This window comes from Lepidochelys kempii, chromosome 14 (genome assembly GCF_965140285.1).
Source record: "Lepidochelys kempii isolate rLepKem1 chromosome 14, rLepKem1.hap1, whole genome shotgun sequence".
Classification (NCBI taxonomy): Eukaryota; Metazoa; Chordata; order Testudines; family Cheloniidae; genus Lepidochelys; species Lepidochelys kempii.
In genome coordinates, this window is record NC_136393.1 from 22,723,280 (window position 1) to 22,738,692 (window position 15,413).

At 45.1% G+C, this 15,413-nt stretch overlaps 1 protein-coding gene across 5 annotated transcripts in view; it reads left to right on the plus strand.

The window, feature by feature from the left end:
* STX8 (syntaxin 8) overlaps nucleotides 1–15,413 on the plus strand; it is a 175,618-nt gene that overhangs the window by 54,170 nt on the left and 106,035 nt on the right. Inside the window, exon 7 of one of the 5 annotated variants that reach the window (XM_073310280.2) lies at nucleotides 3,779–3,875. The exons of the other annotated variants lie outside the window; for them this stretch is intronic. Coding sequence (XP_073166381.1) covers nucleotides 3,779–3,875 — 97 coding nt within the window. The remainder of the gene's footprint in view (nucleotides 1–3,778; nucleotides 3,876–15,413) is intronic. 5 annotated transcript variants of the gene reach the window in all.

The following is a 15,413-nucleotide window of genomic DNA, read 5'->3' on the forward strand; positions in this document are numbered from 1 at the left end:
TTGGTTTAAGTGATGTGCCTAGTAACACACAGGAACTTTGTGGCAGAGGCAGGAAAATAATCCAGTTCTCCCTGTCACTATGTAGCTGTCTTAACCACGAGACCTTCCTTTCTTTTCCTGCAGCCCCCCTCCATTTTACACCCCCCCACACACATACGTACACCCTGCCACACACACAATATGTGGAGTCCATCCTTTTTGTCCTTCAACATTTTTACTGCTTTATTTAGTGCTTTCAGAAACAGATAACCACCAAAGCACAAACTGGATGAAGATAAAAGCATTACATTTCTGAAGCTTGACTCGGCTGCTCCATACTAATACGTGCATACAGGGAATCTGTCTGGCCTCTTGGCAGATTTAGCTTTTTTCCTTGAATAGTTCAAGCTGTAAAATAATTGTTCAACATTTGTCTTCTCAATTATGTGGATTTTTCCATGGTTAGTCAGTCTCTAACTCACCCATCGCATTCTGTGCGGGGGAAGCGGTCTCCCTCCTCTCATCTTAAAGGTGATCAGAAGTGCATAAGAAAGACTGGTCGTGTAACATTGTTTTATTTCTTTAAGATCGATAAAGAAGCCCTGAAAGGCGGCTTCAAAGCTTTTCTTTCTTCCTTGTTCTTTATACTGTAAGCATCAGGCCGGTCAGGTCTTACCTTTGGCTTTGTTGGAGGGCTTATTGGTGGGTGTCAGATATGAATGGCAAACTTAATCTGCCATTAGTTTTTTAAGAAAAGAGCTTTTTCCCAACTGCTTGTTCAGGTTTTTGAGTAATTTTTTTTTTTTTAATGAAACCAACAACCCACCCCCCTGGTTTTAACAGTGTGAACAAAAAAACTGTAGTGCCACTATCCACCTGGTTATCTCTTTAATGCCAGTCTCCTTTTGGGTTTTGATGGACTGATCTGGCTTGATCTGGATCAGCTCAGCGGGATGTAACTTCCTTACTCTCTTCCCAGATAAATTTACTTGGTGGTTCTTCCACCTCTTCACTCCTTCCTGGTGGGATCACCGGGGCATCTTGGAAGGAAAATTCGAAGCACAGGGTAACCCTGAGCTACCTGCCAGATAATGGCAGACTCCCAAGGAATAACATAAACGCACACAATATACAGGTTTCAGAGGGGTAGCCATGTTAGTCTGTATCAGCAAAAACAACGAGGAGTCCTTGTGGCACCTTAGACTAACCAATTTCTTTGGGCATAAGCTTTTGTGAGCTAAAACCCACTTCATCAGATGCATGGAGTGAAAAATACAGTAAGCTCTGTGTGTGTGTGTGTACACACAGCACATGAAAAGATGGGAGTTGCCCTACCAAGTGGGGGGTCAGTGCTAACAAGGCCAATTGAATTGATCCCCCACTTGGTAAGGCAACTCCCATCTTTTTATGTGCTCTGTGTGTGTGTACATGTACTGCTTACTGTATTTTTCACTCCATGCATCTGATAAAGTGGGTTTTAGCCCACGAAAACTTATGCTCAAATACATTTTAGTCTTGAAGGTGCCACAAGGACTCCTCGTTGTTTTTACACACAATATAGTCAACAGAATAATTGTATTGAACAACAAATAAATATAACAGGGTAATCCAATATTCTCAGGGTCACCAGTGCCCTCCTATGCTGATAGCAGCCATGAATTTCCCTGCTTGAGAGCTGATACAGCAAGAATAAAATTGTGTCCCATTGGTAGGTGTTCTCCATGGGCGCCCTTGATGACCTGGGACAATCTCTTCTGTAGCAACAATTAAACAGTTTAGCTGACTTAGTTCAGCACAGCCCAAAAGACTCACATGTGGGATAAGATGGCAAAACCCTCCACAGGTTTAATAGACAGTAGGTAATAAAAGTCCTTACCCGCTGGCTTGAGAATGCAATTCAGGGAATTGGGGGAGTGTCTCCCAAGCAATTTATCTGCCTCTCTAGCTACAAGATGGTGCCTTCACAATTCCATGAATGATCCTCAGGTTTACAGCTGAATCTGGACTCCTCAGAGGGGCTGACAGTCACAGTTGGCAGGTGTCCTCTTCAGACAGGAATCAGGCTGCTTCTGTTCCTGAGAGTTCCCCTCACCATAAAGGGACACAGAGATCAGGGTGCAGATTATAACACCCCGTCCTAAAAAATCCTAACTCCTAATCTCCAGCCTAGAATTTAGATACTATCATTGTAGGCAGGCAGCCCTGACCCAGCAAGTGCATCATTTGCCAAGTGGTAACTGATTTATCTAGGGAGCTGAAGATCTATCTCAGCCTGACTGGACAGGGAGTTTTACCTGTAAACTGAGAGTTATCTTGAGTAGGGAAAGGACCAAATTTAGGGGTATTGCTTCTGGGCACCCAGAGGCCAGTTCTCAGGTGGACCCTGTGTACACCCTGGGATGCACAAGCTCACCAGACAGCAAGTCCTACCCTTTCAGTGGCTGGCTGCACACTCTCCCCAGATAACTTCTCTCTTCTCACAGTCCTCCCAGGGAGGCCATCTCACTGGGGACCTTTGTGATCGGTCAGGCTAGCTCTACTTTCCTGACCTTTTTCTTGTTCATCCTTTGACTCTCACCCAACTTTTGCTCAGACAGTGTTCCTCCTCTGAGTTGGCCTGTCGCCTGAAATAGTGTCTCTGCTCTCTCCCTCTGGCTTGCTTAGCAGGCTGTGTCTGCCCTTGGCCTCCTAGCATCCAAGAACATGCCCCTCCCTGAGTTATTGGCACCCAGGGACCCAGGTAAGCTCCGTGGGGGATATGTAATGTTCCCTGTTAATTTCACTTCGTAGCTAGCATCTCGTGTTCCCTAATGCTGCCAGCTCCACAGCCAGCCGTAGTCTTCCGGGAAGGGCAGAGGGTCAAGGGGCAGACGAGCTGGGTTTCTATTGTGTTGGGATTTTTTTTTTTTTTTTTTACACATGTCCCACATCTTTTTTATAGTGTCTGAAAGTGGTCTGAGGAAGCAGAAAGGCACAAACCCAATCTCTCTTCCTATACAGGCCATATTTAAGGAAATTTGACACCTGAATATGACCAGCAATTGAGTTGTATGTCTCAGCTTTTCATAATCTATATATGCAACAAAGTAGCAGTAGGATGTATGTCCTCCGACTTCATGGGCTCAGGGTGGCTTTTGTGTGAAAAGCTAGGAAATGACTAAAATAACGAGCCTTTTTGATCATCTCCCTCATAGATGCCTTGATCTCAGGCATCCAGCGTATGCTTTTTGGGTGCAGGCTGTCTGGTGTTTCTCTAAGGGCAGGGAACTGTTGTAGACTGGGTTTCAAATCCTCTCCTGTCTGTCCCGCTAACTGGGTCTGATTGATCCTCCTATGGATTTCCTTTTGAGTCTCACGCCTCTGAGGTGCTCTGATATGGTACGTTAGATGTCACGTTGTCAGTGTTCTTAAATCATTAGTACTTATTATACATCCCTTTTTGAGGCTCTGTTTAAAGAGACACTGTTACACAAAAACAACATGACAATGTCTTGGGCCTACTTGCTTAAGATAATTTACAAAGAGGAGGGCTATGGAATAAGCTAGGAGAGTTTTTCCTTATAAAAGTTATATTGCTGTAATGGCGTCCCTCAATCCTCTCTACCTTTTGCTTAGGAGACTTGTGCAAATGTGGATCCATCTGCTGCCTAGAGGATGAGCCTCATGGCTTACTTAAATATCCATCAGGACTTGTGTAATGTTCAGCAATAGGGGAGAGTCAAGACTGGTGGGGGCCATGTGCATTGTATTGTGGTGATTTCATCAAGTGGGCTTAACAGCCATTTAATGGATTTTGCAGAAAGCTTGCAGGAGAGTCAAAACCTAGGTGGTTACAACACAGAAGAAGAAACCCACACCCCTGGTCATTCGATCATCATGAGATGTTACTGGAACCGGTAAGGACATCTTGAAGTCAGTTACCCGTTAAGCTTGAGTCAGTTTGTGAACTGTACCTGTTGGATTCTCCTGCATTTCACACTAACCCTATGAAAATAGGCAAAGAACTACAAGAAAGTGTTTTATTTTGTAATAGAAAAGGCCTCAGAAATCCTATATCCTGGATTATGAGAAGAGCAGTCACTTTATGCTGCTATGCAAGCTTGTGTTCTGGGATTCATAATGCCTGGAAGTTAGAAAGCCTGGTTGAGAGGTGTTGAACAGTTCTAGGAGTTGTCTTACTGTGTTTTTTCTTTAAATCTTTGGATTATCTTTTTCTGCAAAAAAATGAAAACCTGTGCACATCTTGGAATATCAAACAAAGCCATTTTACCTTTTGGTTCATATGCATCACTGCTTCCCAAAAGAGCTCTGGCCCCAGTGGTGGGCTGGGGAGGGGGTGAGGTGGTCTATTCAATGAGTTGCGAGTAAGGAAAGAACTGTGTTCAAATGGTTGAATTGCAACCTTGCAGGTGAGTGGCCTGTATATTGGGAATGTTAGCAGAAATATTTTTAGTGCTTTTTCTGAGCATAGGGGGATTCTTCAGTTCATTTCCCCTTATCTGCATCACAACAAAATCTGAGTCCAGAATGAAAGTGGCAGGTTACTTTCAATCTAATGGTGGGGGAGGTGGAAGGAAGGAAGGAAGGAAGAGATCCCTGCTTTTTCAAAGCTAGTCTTCTGTCATCTCCTTAATCGCTAATTAAGAGTGTGTAGTTTCTCAAGCATGCACAATCCTTTATAGCAAACAGAAGAGCTGACCATTGTCATTTTTGCCTTGACTCAAAGCCCAAACGACTATTACTAATGTTGGAGACAAGGTAGATGAGGTGGTGGTGGTGGTAGTAATAATAATTAAAAAAAAAGATAATCTTCTATTGGTGGAAGGTACAGACTTTCAGGCTATACAGAGCTCTCTTTCAGGTCTGGGGAAGAAAATCAGAGTGAGCTAAGTATAAGCTGGGACAGATTGTTAAATAATGAACGTTGTAGGCAGGCACTTGAAATGAAATGAGCAATTGAGGGTTAGAATGTTTTATAAATAAGGGGTTTGAAGTGGGTAATTAAAGGGAGCAGGCAGTGTTGGGGTGTTATACATTGTTGTAATAAGCTGTAAAACCAGCGTCTCTGAGTCCATGGTTTTTTGTGTCTAGCAGAGTTACATATTTAAGTTCTCAGGCTCTTGAAGGTGTTGTGCCGATTTCCTTTGAGGATGAGTATTGAAAGATCAGATACGGAGTGATCACCATGAAAAGTGTTTGTCCCAAGGTGATATGGTGTTTTCTTTTTTATGATTTTTCTGTGCAAGTTCATTTGAGGATGTAATGATTGTCTGGTTCACCCACATCATTGTTGTTGTGGCATTATTAATGTTTTTTTCTTTTGATTTGTTGAACACTAATATTGTGCTTGGCCACTGTACAAAATATCCAAGAGACACAGTTCCTGTCCCATGGCCTTATAGTGTACATGGATGAACAGTGGGCAACAATTTAGGTGGACAAAGCACCACATGACCAGAAGGTGGATTCTTCACCCAATTTTGCAGCAGTGTTTGAAATGGTAGAGCTACAGAGCTCCACTGATAAGCTTTGTGGGACAAATGTGTTGTGAGGAGGGTTTTCACAGCCTTCCACACCAGTATTAGGGAGGAAGTTCCAGGGTAGGGCAGCATGAAAGGAGGGTCAAAGAGAAGTGACACAGTGCAAAAGGAGTTCCTGAGGTGGAAGGTGTGTATTGAGGATCAAGGTCAGCGGGAGGTGGACAGTGGAGAGAGATGCAGGGTACCGCAGAGTTGTGCAGAGCTTGAAATCTACAGGGAAGCATTTGAACTCTATGTAGAAGGTGAGATGGTGTTGGTAGGTTTCAGTGAGACCGCTGATATGGTTCAGACCCGATTGAGATAGGAACGTCCCTCCAGACTGACGTTCAGACCGTTCAAGCCCATTTCCATCACTGAGCAATTCCCAAAAGCAGAACTATGGCGGCTATGTCAAAAATTGATCCCCTGTAATGTTTACCAATTGCCAGATAGTTAGAATTCTTCCCTGATCCCTTCTACAATAAATAAATGTAACATATGGAAGTACTTTAGTAATCAGTGCCTCACTGGACCAGAAAGCTGAATTAAATGACTTCTTGTAATGTTCCAACCAGAGTGAGAAATAAAGCAGGATAAAATTGGATATTCCACTAACGTCTTATGTATAAACAGAACTCTTCACTGTGCAACACTTGAATAGAAGATACAGCTTTCTTGCCTGTTTAAATAGCACTGCAATAGCTCAGTGGTTGGGGGGAGGGGATAGCTCAGTGGTTTCAGCGTTGGCCTGCTAAACCTAGGGTTGTGAGTTCAATCCTTGAGGGGGCCATTTAGGGATCTGGGGCAAAATTGGGGATTGGTCCTGCTTTGAGCAGGGGGTTGGACTAGATAACCTTCTGAGGTCCCTTCCAAGGATGATATTCTATGATTAGTAGAGATCTGCTTTCAGAAATAGCCTTGATAATGGCAGGTAATGCTCAGCTAAACTCAGACACTGAAATGGCACCATGAGTAGTGATTTCTAGATTGAGTATCTACAAAATTAATTGTAGACATCTGTAGAATTAGAGCAGCACTGGGCACAAGTGTTTGCTTAAACTAGATTGTATATTTCAGTTATAAACATAATTGAGGTTAACGTGACCAGATAAAAAGATACCATGTGTTTCTAAAGTGTTGTAAGTTAAGGTTCTAAAGAGACAACATTGGGGTGATTTTAAAACAAAGAACCAAATAATTTTATTAGGATTCTGATTCATTACCCAGTGTTATAACATGGGGATGGATATGTGTTTCAAATGAAATAAAAGGCAAATTCAGATAATGAAATACCAATTTGTAACTCATCTGGATGGAGTAAATCTATTATGGACTTTGAAGCCTTTTGTGATCACTGACATTGTAAATAATTTTCTTTCCTAAAAAATATCCATAAAGCCCCACGCACTTAAATGCTTCATTGTGATACCTTGGTGCCTGACTTGTAAGCATATATCCTTTGTACTGCCTTAGAGTTGCAGATGATTGCGGAGGGGGAAGGACACTAGACTTCCAATAATTTCCTTCTGTTGCCACCCCCATCAGTCAGTGCCACTGGGCATGTTAATGTAGATAATTCTGCTGGTAGCCGCAGGCATTTTGAGTATGTTTTTTTTTTTTAATACCGCTTAGGTAGTAGTATACACCACAGACAGTGTATCAAGGGCTAGTCTGGTTCTCTGTTATGCCATAGACAGTGGTGATCCCTTGTTCGGGAAGCAGACAAAACTAAATCATGCCCCTCTGCTCACTCCAGCAGAGCATACTCTTGTAGGTAACATTTCTACATGTCACGGTAAAGTAGATGCTCAGTCAGTTCAGATCACGGCATCTTTGTTCAAGCATCAGGGTAGAAACGCATTCTGAAATATAAGTCCTAAAGATATGCAGATTGCAGTGTTCTGAAATAGGCTGTAATGCAAGAATGAAACTAAAGATGACAATAACACAAGGCAGCCAGCTATGATTTATCAAGCCAGCTGATGTGTTTTCCTGAGAGCACCTGATTGAAAATTTCAATGCCCCTGATGCATTAGGTAGGCAGCACAGATAGAGGCCTGTAGGAAAGTTACTCAACCCTTCCCATTATGGGTACATCTATATAAAGTATATTCGCATGAGCCTCCCAGCTTGGCCCGACAGATTCAGGCTATGGGGCTCGCACTAGAGCTCTACAAATAGCTGGACAGCTCATGCTTTTAGCTTGCGGTTTGGGATGGAGCTCAGGCTCTGAAGTCTAGGGGAGGTTGGTGGGCTTCAGAGCCACAGCTCCAGCCTAAGCCTCAACTTCAAAGCACGGGCTGTCCAACTATTTTCAAAGCTCTAGTGAGAGCCCCACTAGTTCGAGACTGTCGACCTGGGCTGGGAGACTCACTCCAAAATGTTGTGTAGATGCACCCTATCAAAGCCTGTTTTCAGTGGCTTACAACTTTTCCAAACTTGAACTGTTTGGGCTGAAATTGTCCATGCTGGATGTCTGCCTCAGGTTGTGTTTTTGAAAAGTTGGAGGCATTTTTCAGAACAAGGGTTTGGGAAAAAATACATTGTTTTAACCAGGTTAAATTCTTACCATTTTGTTGAGGTGCCCTGGCATCTCCATGCTTTGGAACAGGGACTTGAAATTGGCACGGGATGACCCTGCTGCCAGTGAGGTGCCTTTTTTTGTCGTCCTCTTCTTGTGTGTTATCTCCATTACTGGAGGTTTGCAACCATTCTAGATGATTCTCTGCTAATCTGTGTGGATGAATACTCTTTTTAATTCAGCCAGGATACCACGTTGACCATCTGTCACAGAGTCACCAGCCAGATGCTCTGGGATTGCTCTGTATGAAGCCAGCCAGGACTCTGGTGTAGCGTGACTCCCCTCAGGGCACGCTGCCCAAGGCAAAAAGCCTCCTTGGCTACTGCGTTCCTGGGTCTGACCTCCAAGCATCCAGCACCCCTGTTCTCACCGTGCACTTCCCACAGCAGGTCCACCTGGACGGGATCCCTGGGAAAGCCAGAGGGGCTCTGCACCCCAACTCTGAAGTCAGCAGTTACTCTCAGCCAGTGAGTAAAACAGTTGGTTTGTTGGTCGACAGGAACACAGCGTAGAACAGATCTTGTAAGCACAGACATCATGAATTACAGCAAAGTCCATCTTGGGGGAACCCCAGGCCAGACACCCTGGATTCCCCTCCTCTCCAGTTCCACCACAGCAGACTGTCTTGGACCCAGCTGTCTGGCCTCTGACACGCCCATTGCCTCTCCTATGGTCTTTGTCCTGCTTCCCGGGCAAAGTGTCACCTGGTCGCATCCCCCTCCTGGTTCTCAAGGTACAAAGGGCCCGTCCGTTGCTTATGTGCAGATAAGTGGACAGCCTCACCTGCCCCCAAGGGCCTCAGCAAAAGTCAGACACCCATATTCCAACCACCGAGGCAATGGTGCAGTCCACAGGGAAACTGAGGTACACACAGTATTAATACAAGGCCGTAAGACTCACATATAACAACAAGGGGGGAAAACCCACTTTGTCATGCCATCCAAGATAACTTTTTTCTGCCATGTGTTCTGCCATCAACTTTCCCTTCCAGTGCACGTAAACATGCGTTGCCCTCTGAACCCCTTAAAATGTGCCCTGCACATTGACTTTCTTTTCATAAGCTCTCTGCTTAGAGAGTTCCAATCATCTCCAATACTTTTTTGGTGATTACACAGTCTATCCATGATGTTTTCATAATTCTTTCATAACACCGTCATTCGAAGGATTGTAGGTTCTTTATTCTTTTATTGTTTGTGTGTACGTGTGTCACAGCTGTAATTTAACACAAACCAAATGTAAGTTTTTTTAAGAGTTGGAATATAAACAGATTTATGTTCCCTCTCATCAGGTGTTTATTATTCCAGAATGTGTCTTTCACTCTTGCTACTCTGGTGCTGACTTCAGTATCCGATCTCCCATCTTCTGTAATGATGCTTCCTAAGCAGCAATAATGTCTGTCTTGCTGTCTGGAGGTATCGTTCACTGGAATTGTGCATATTTCACAGAATCCTTGCTTGCCACCGTAGTTTTCTGTCTTGTCCACATTCAACTCTAGACTCTATTCTTTGCCATATTAATTTATAAACTCCACTAACTTCATCAGGCCTTCTGAATCTGCCAACAGCACTTTATCATCTGCATAGCCTGTCTTCATTCCTGTCAAACTTTGCCCATATTTGGTTACGTTTTGAACCTTTGAAAATCTCACTTGGGACATGCTCAATAGAGACCTTTTAGAGTTCGGCAACTAAATCCTCCAAAGATTTAATCTGTACTGAGTGTGGCCCATCTCAGATCTGGAGAGGCTGAGCAGGTCTTTCCCTGCAATTGCACCTCCCAACTGCTAGGGACCACCCTGGTGCTGGGCACTAGAACGAGAGTGCAAGGACATGCGGGCTCTCTCTCGCGCTCTCTCTCTCTCCTTCACCCCCTCCCCCGCTTTTAATGCTCCCCCTGCTGGCAGGAAGGAGGAGAAACAAGTAAGCTGCCTTATTGGAATGCAGGGAGGTGAGGAGCTGGACTGGGGGAGGGCGGGGATGGGGTAGCAGAGGGGGATACTGGTATAAAGAATTAAGGGAGGGCCATGGGGCACTAGGATGGGCAACCTTCATTCTGGCATTCCTTAATTTTTTAGTCCTTGACTTTACAAACTTAGCATTGTTTAATGTAGTTGCTTGGCATGTAATTTCAGATAGGCTTGTTACCTGCCTTTATTTTTTGATGGTTACATTTTTCCACGTCTCTCTGTTCTGTTTCTATGTAGCAGGGTGGGTATCATGGGTGGGTATCGTGTACTATAATTGGGATTTTAGCCGGTGTTTATTGATAACATGGTCTTTTGCCAAAGAAAATTAGCAGTGTGAATTGAACTGTAAAGTTGCTTTCCCAAACTAGATAATTTTAAAAGAATAGAAAATCAGATAGGCGGGGGATATTTTCTTTTGGCTGAGCTGTGACTGTCTCTGCCCCCTGCCCCTCCAAATGTAATATTTTGTATTAAAATAGGTATTCTACACAGTACTGTTCTGGTTTGCTCAGACCTCCAGCCTGCCATTAGGAGGCAAAGATTGTTTTTAGATGGTCTGAGTTTGAGTCAAAGACGAACACTAGGCATGTTGGGGCAGATTCTCCTCTCTCCTACACTGGTGTAACTGGGTGCACAATGAGATCAACCGGGTTTCTTCCACTGGTTTATGGTAGTTTGGTTCATTGTAGTGGGAAGCATATGGTAATATCTAGCCTTGAAGAGAATCTATTTAGCTTATGCACTGTCCTGTTCATGTGTTAAATTGATGCTCTGATTGTTTATTGAAATGCCCAAGGGATCCTTTATTTTGACATTCATATTGCTAATGCTTTTGTCAGACAAGGTTATTTGCTCTTAAAGAGGAGCAGTGAAGATCTCCCCACTGCCAAGGTCTTATATATAATGCACAGAAGCTCCAGAGACTAAGATTAGTTTTTAAAATCTTATTGTGCCAGACCAGAATTAGGGGCTGCAGAGTTAAGTTAAAGATTATAAATTAGCATTTTATTAGATACTCTATTTCTTTATTTTAGAGAGATGAAGTGGTAAATAGGTGGAACCGCTAGCTGAAAGATTATCTGCTAGTGAGAGGTAGATACAAAAGACTAAGGGTATGTCTACACTACGAAATTAGGTCGATTTTGTAGAAGTCAATTTTTAGAAATCGATTTTTTTACAGTCGATTGTGTATGTCCCCACTAAGCGCATTAAGTTGGCGGAGTGTGTCCTCAATGCCATGGCTAGCTTCGACTCACGGAGCGGTGCACTGTGGGTAGCTATCCCACAGTTCCCGCAATCTCTGCTGCCCATTGGAATTCTGGGTTAAGCTCCCAATGTCTGATGGGACAAAAACATTGTCGAGGGTGGTTTTGGGTACATGTCATCAGTCGCCCCTCCCTCCCTCCATGAAAGCAAAGGCAGACAATCGTTTCGCGCCTTTTTTCCTGGGTTACCCGTGCAGACGCCATACCATGGCAAGCACAGGGCCTGCTCAGCTCACCGCTGCTGTTGTGAGCATTGTAAACATCTCGTGCATTATCCTGGAGTATGTGCAGAACCGGGCTAAGAGACGCCAGTAAAAGGATAATTGTGATGAGGACATGGACACAGACGTTCCTGAAAGCACTGGCTGTGGCAATTGGGACATCATGGCGGCAGTGGGGCTGGTTGATACAGTGGAACGCCAATTCTGGGCCCGGCAAACAAGCACAGACTGGTGGGACAGCATAGTGTTGCAGATATGGGATGATTCACAGTGGCTGCGAAACTTTTGCATGCGTAAGGCCACTTTCCTTGAACTTTGTGAGTTGCTTTCCCCCGCCCTGAAGCGCAGGAATACCAAGATGAGAGCTGCCTTGACAGTTGAGAAGTGAGTGGCAATAGCCCTGTGGAAGCTTGCAATGCCTGACTGCTACCGGTCAGTCAGGAATCAATTTGGAGTGGGCAAGTCTACTGTGGGGACTGCTGTGATCCAAGTAACCAGTGCAATCACTGACGTTCTGCTATCAAGGATAGTGACTCTGGGAAATGTGCAGGTCATAGTGGATGGCTTTGCTGCAGTGGGGTTCCCTAACTGTGGTGGGGTGATAGACGGAACACACATTCCTATCTTGGCACCGGACCACCTTGCCAAACCGCAAGGGATACTTCTAAATGGTGCTGCAAGCACTGGTTGATCACAAGGGATGTTTCACCAACATCAATGTGGGATGGCCGGGAAAGGTCCATGACGCTTGCATCTTTAGGAACTAAGAGCTGTTCGAGCAGTTGTAAAAAGGGACTTACTTCCCAGACCAGAAAACTACCATTGGGGATGTTGAAAAGCCAATAGTTATCCTTGGGGATCCAGCCTACCCCTTAATGCCATGGCTCATGAAGCCGTACACAGGCAGCCTGGACAGTAGTAAGGAGCAATTCAACTATAGGCTGAGCAAGTGCAGAATGGTGGTAGAATGTGCCTTTGGATGTTTAAAAAGCTCGCTGGCGCTGTTTGCTGACTAGGTTAGACCTCAGTGCAACCAACATTCCCATTGTTACTGCTGCTTGCTGTGTGCTCCATAATATCTGTGAGAGTAAGGGGGAGATGTTTATGGCAGGGAGGGAGGTTGAGGCAAATAGCCTGGCAGCTGATTTTGAGCAGCCAGACACCAGGGCGGTTGGAAGAGCACAGCTAGGCGTGCTGCGCATCAGAGAGGCTTTGAAAACCAGTTTCATGACTGGCCAGGCTACAGCGTGACAGCTGTGTGTGTTTTCCCTTGCTGCAAACTCATCCCTTTTGTTGCTTTTAATTCCCTGTAAGCCAACCACCCTCCCCCTTTCAATCACAGCTGGCAAAGGAAATGAAGTAACTATTGTTTTGACACAATGCGCTCTTCCTTTATTAATTAAAAAAAAGAAAAAAAAAGATAACTGACAAGGTATCCTGGGTGGGGTGGGGTGCGGGAGGAGGGAAGGACAAGGCCACATTGTTTATTGTAGCCACACTACAAATCAAAACTATTTGAATGATAGCCTTCTGTTGCTTGGGCTATCCTCTGGAGTGGAGTGGCTGGGTGCCAAGAGCCTCACCCCCTCCCCGTGTTCTTGGGAGTCTAGGTGAGGAGGATATGGAACTTGGGGAGGAGGGCAGGCGGTTAAGGGAGACTCTTTCAAAGTGAATCAAGCAATTCACAGCAGACAGCACATGTGCTTTAGGTACAAGGTCGCATTTCGTCTTTTATATTGAGCGCCTGCTGGTATGGTGACACACCACACACGGCTGGGCAACAGAATTTGGAGGGGCTGCGTTTTTCAGGTGGATGTGCAGCACACACCTCCCCCCTCCCCACCGCATGGCTATTCTCTGGGATGATCCCTTCACCCCTTCCCATGCCATGTGGCTATTCTCCGGGATGATCCCTTTTAGCCAAGCGCAAACAATCCAGCATGAACAGGGTCCTTTTACTATTCACTTACAAAAATTCCCCTATTTCAACCAGGTGACCATGAATGATATCGCTCTCCTGAGGCTAACACAGAAAGATAAAGACCGAATGTTGCTTGAATGCAACCAAAACCCAGGATCATTCGCTGCCATGTTTTGTGCTGCAGTGATTCCGACTACTTGCTACTGGCTTGGCATGGTAAAGTGTCCTACTATGGAAGACGAAATAAGGCAGCCCTCCCCAGAAACCTTCTGCAAAAGCTTTCAGAGTACCTCCAGGAGAGCTTCATGGAGATGTCCCTGGAGGATTCCTGCTCCATCCCCAGACACGTTAACAGACTTTTCCAGTAGCTGTACTGGCCACGAATGCATCCCAATTCTTCAGGGCAAATCAAACATTAAACACTATTGATTTTAAACCCTGTACTGTAGTTACAAATGTGCACTCACCAGAGGTGTCTTCTCTGGCTTCAGGGTCGGGGATCCCGCCTTGGGAGGGTATTGGCTCCAGGGTGATGAAAAGGTCCTGGCTGCTGGGGAGAACGGATTCACCGCTTGCTTGCTGTGCAGTCTCCTCCTCCTCATCCACAAAATACTCCTCCCTGTTGCATGAGACCTCCCCCCTTGCAGGTGTCTGCGGACAGTGGTGGGGTAGTGGTAGGGTCCCCCCCCAGAATGCCATGCAGCTGATCATAGAAGCGGCATGTATGGGGCTCTGACCCGAGCACCGTTTGCCTCCTTTGTCTTTTAGTAGGCTTGCCTGAGGTCCTTAACTTTCACGTGGCACTGCTGTGTGTCCCTGGTGTAGCCTCTCTCCACCATGCCCTGTGCAATTTTGGAATATATATTAGTATTTCTTTTTGATTGGAGTTTGGCCTGCACAGATTCTTCTCTCCATACAGCAATCAGATCCAGTGTCTCCCTTTCGGTCCATGCTGGAGCTTGTTTGCGATTCTGGGGGGACTGCATGGTCACCTATGCTTCTGAGCTTGCCATACTGACTAAACAGGAAATTAAATTCAAATTTCCTGGGTCTTTTGTTGTGTAGCTGGCTAGTACGTTGGAATTGAAAGCGCTGTCTAGAGCGGTCACATTGGAGCACTCCGGGATAGCTCCCGGAGGCCAATACTATCGAATTACGTCTGCACTACCCCAAATTCGACCCAGCAAGGTCGATTTTAGCACTACTCCCCTCACTGGAGAGGAGTACAGAAGTCGATTTTAAGAGCCCTTTTAGGTCAACAGAACGGGGTTGGTTGTGAAGACGCATTCATTTTAAAATCTACCTAACGCAGCTAAATTCAACCTAACCCCGTAGTGTAGACCAGGGCTAAGTTGTGGGGGTAGGCTAGTGAGATCCAGGGCAACAGCTGGTGAGAAACCCAGGCTCCCTTTCCCCATGCAGCTGGGATTTCTAATTCAGTAGTGCTTTCTCTTAGTGTCCGCTTCTGACTAGAGTGGAGGACTTCAAGCTGTATTTCCATTTAAGTTCTACAAAGGGGAAGGAGCTTCATCTTGTCATTTCCAACTCTCTGAGCATTCTGCCCACTGTGAAGAGTGAGTGGGGAAGTGGGCAGTGGGATCTGCTTCTCTAACTCTCCCTCCCAGCCTTTTTTGGGCCACTTTGTCATAAAAATAGCTCCAGCCTAGCTTTAGGCAAGCAGCAGTGGCATGAAATGGACATGATTCGTGGTAATGTCACTGTTGCTGGCAGGATTCTGAAATGCCAGTGAAACTAAAGAGTCTTGGTAATTTCACACCTTTTGCTGTTTGGTAGAACTATAAGCAGCAACATAAGGGGTAGGTGCTTTGCAGGTTCCCCTGTGTGACCCTGAGTCAATTTACACTCCATTCACGTTCATAATTCATCTTCCCAATCATTACAGCCAGAAACTTACTTTTTCAGCGACAGCATGGCATTGGTTTTTCTCAACACTTGATGGA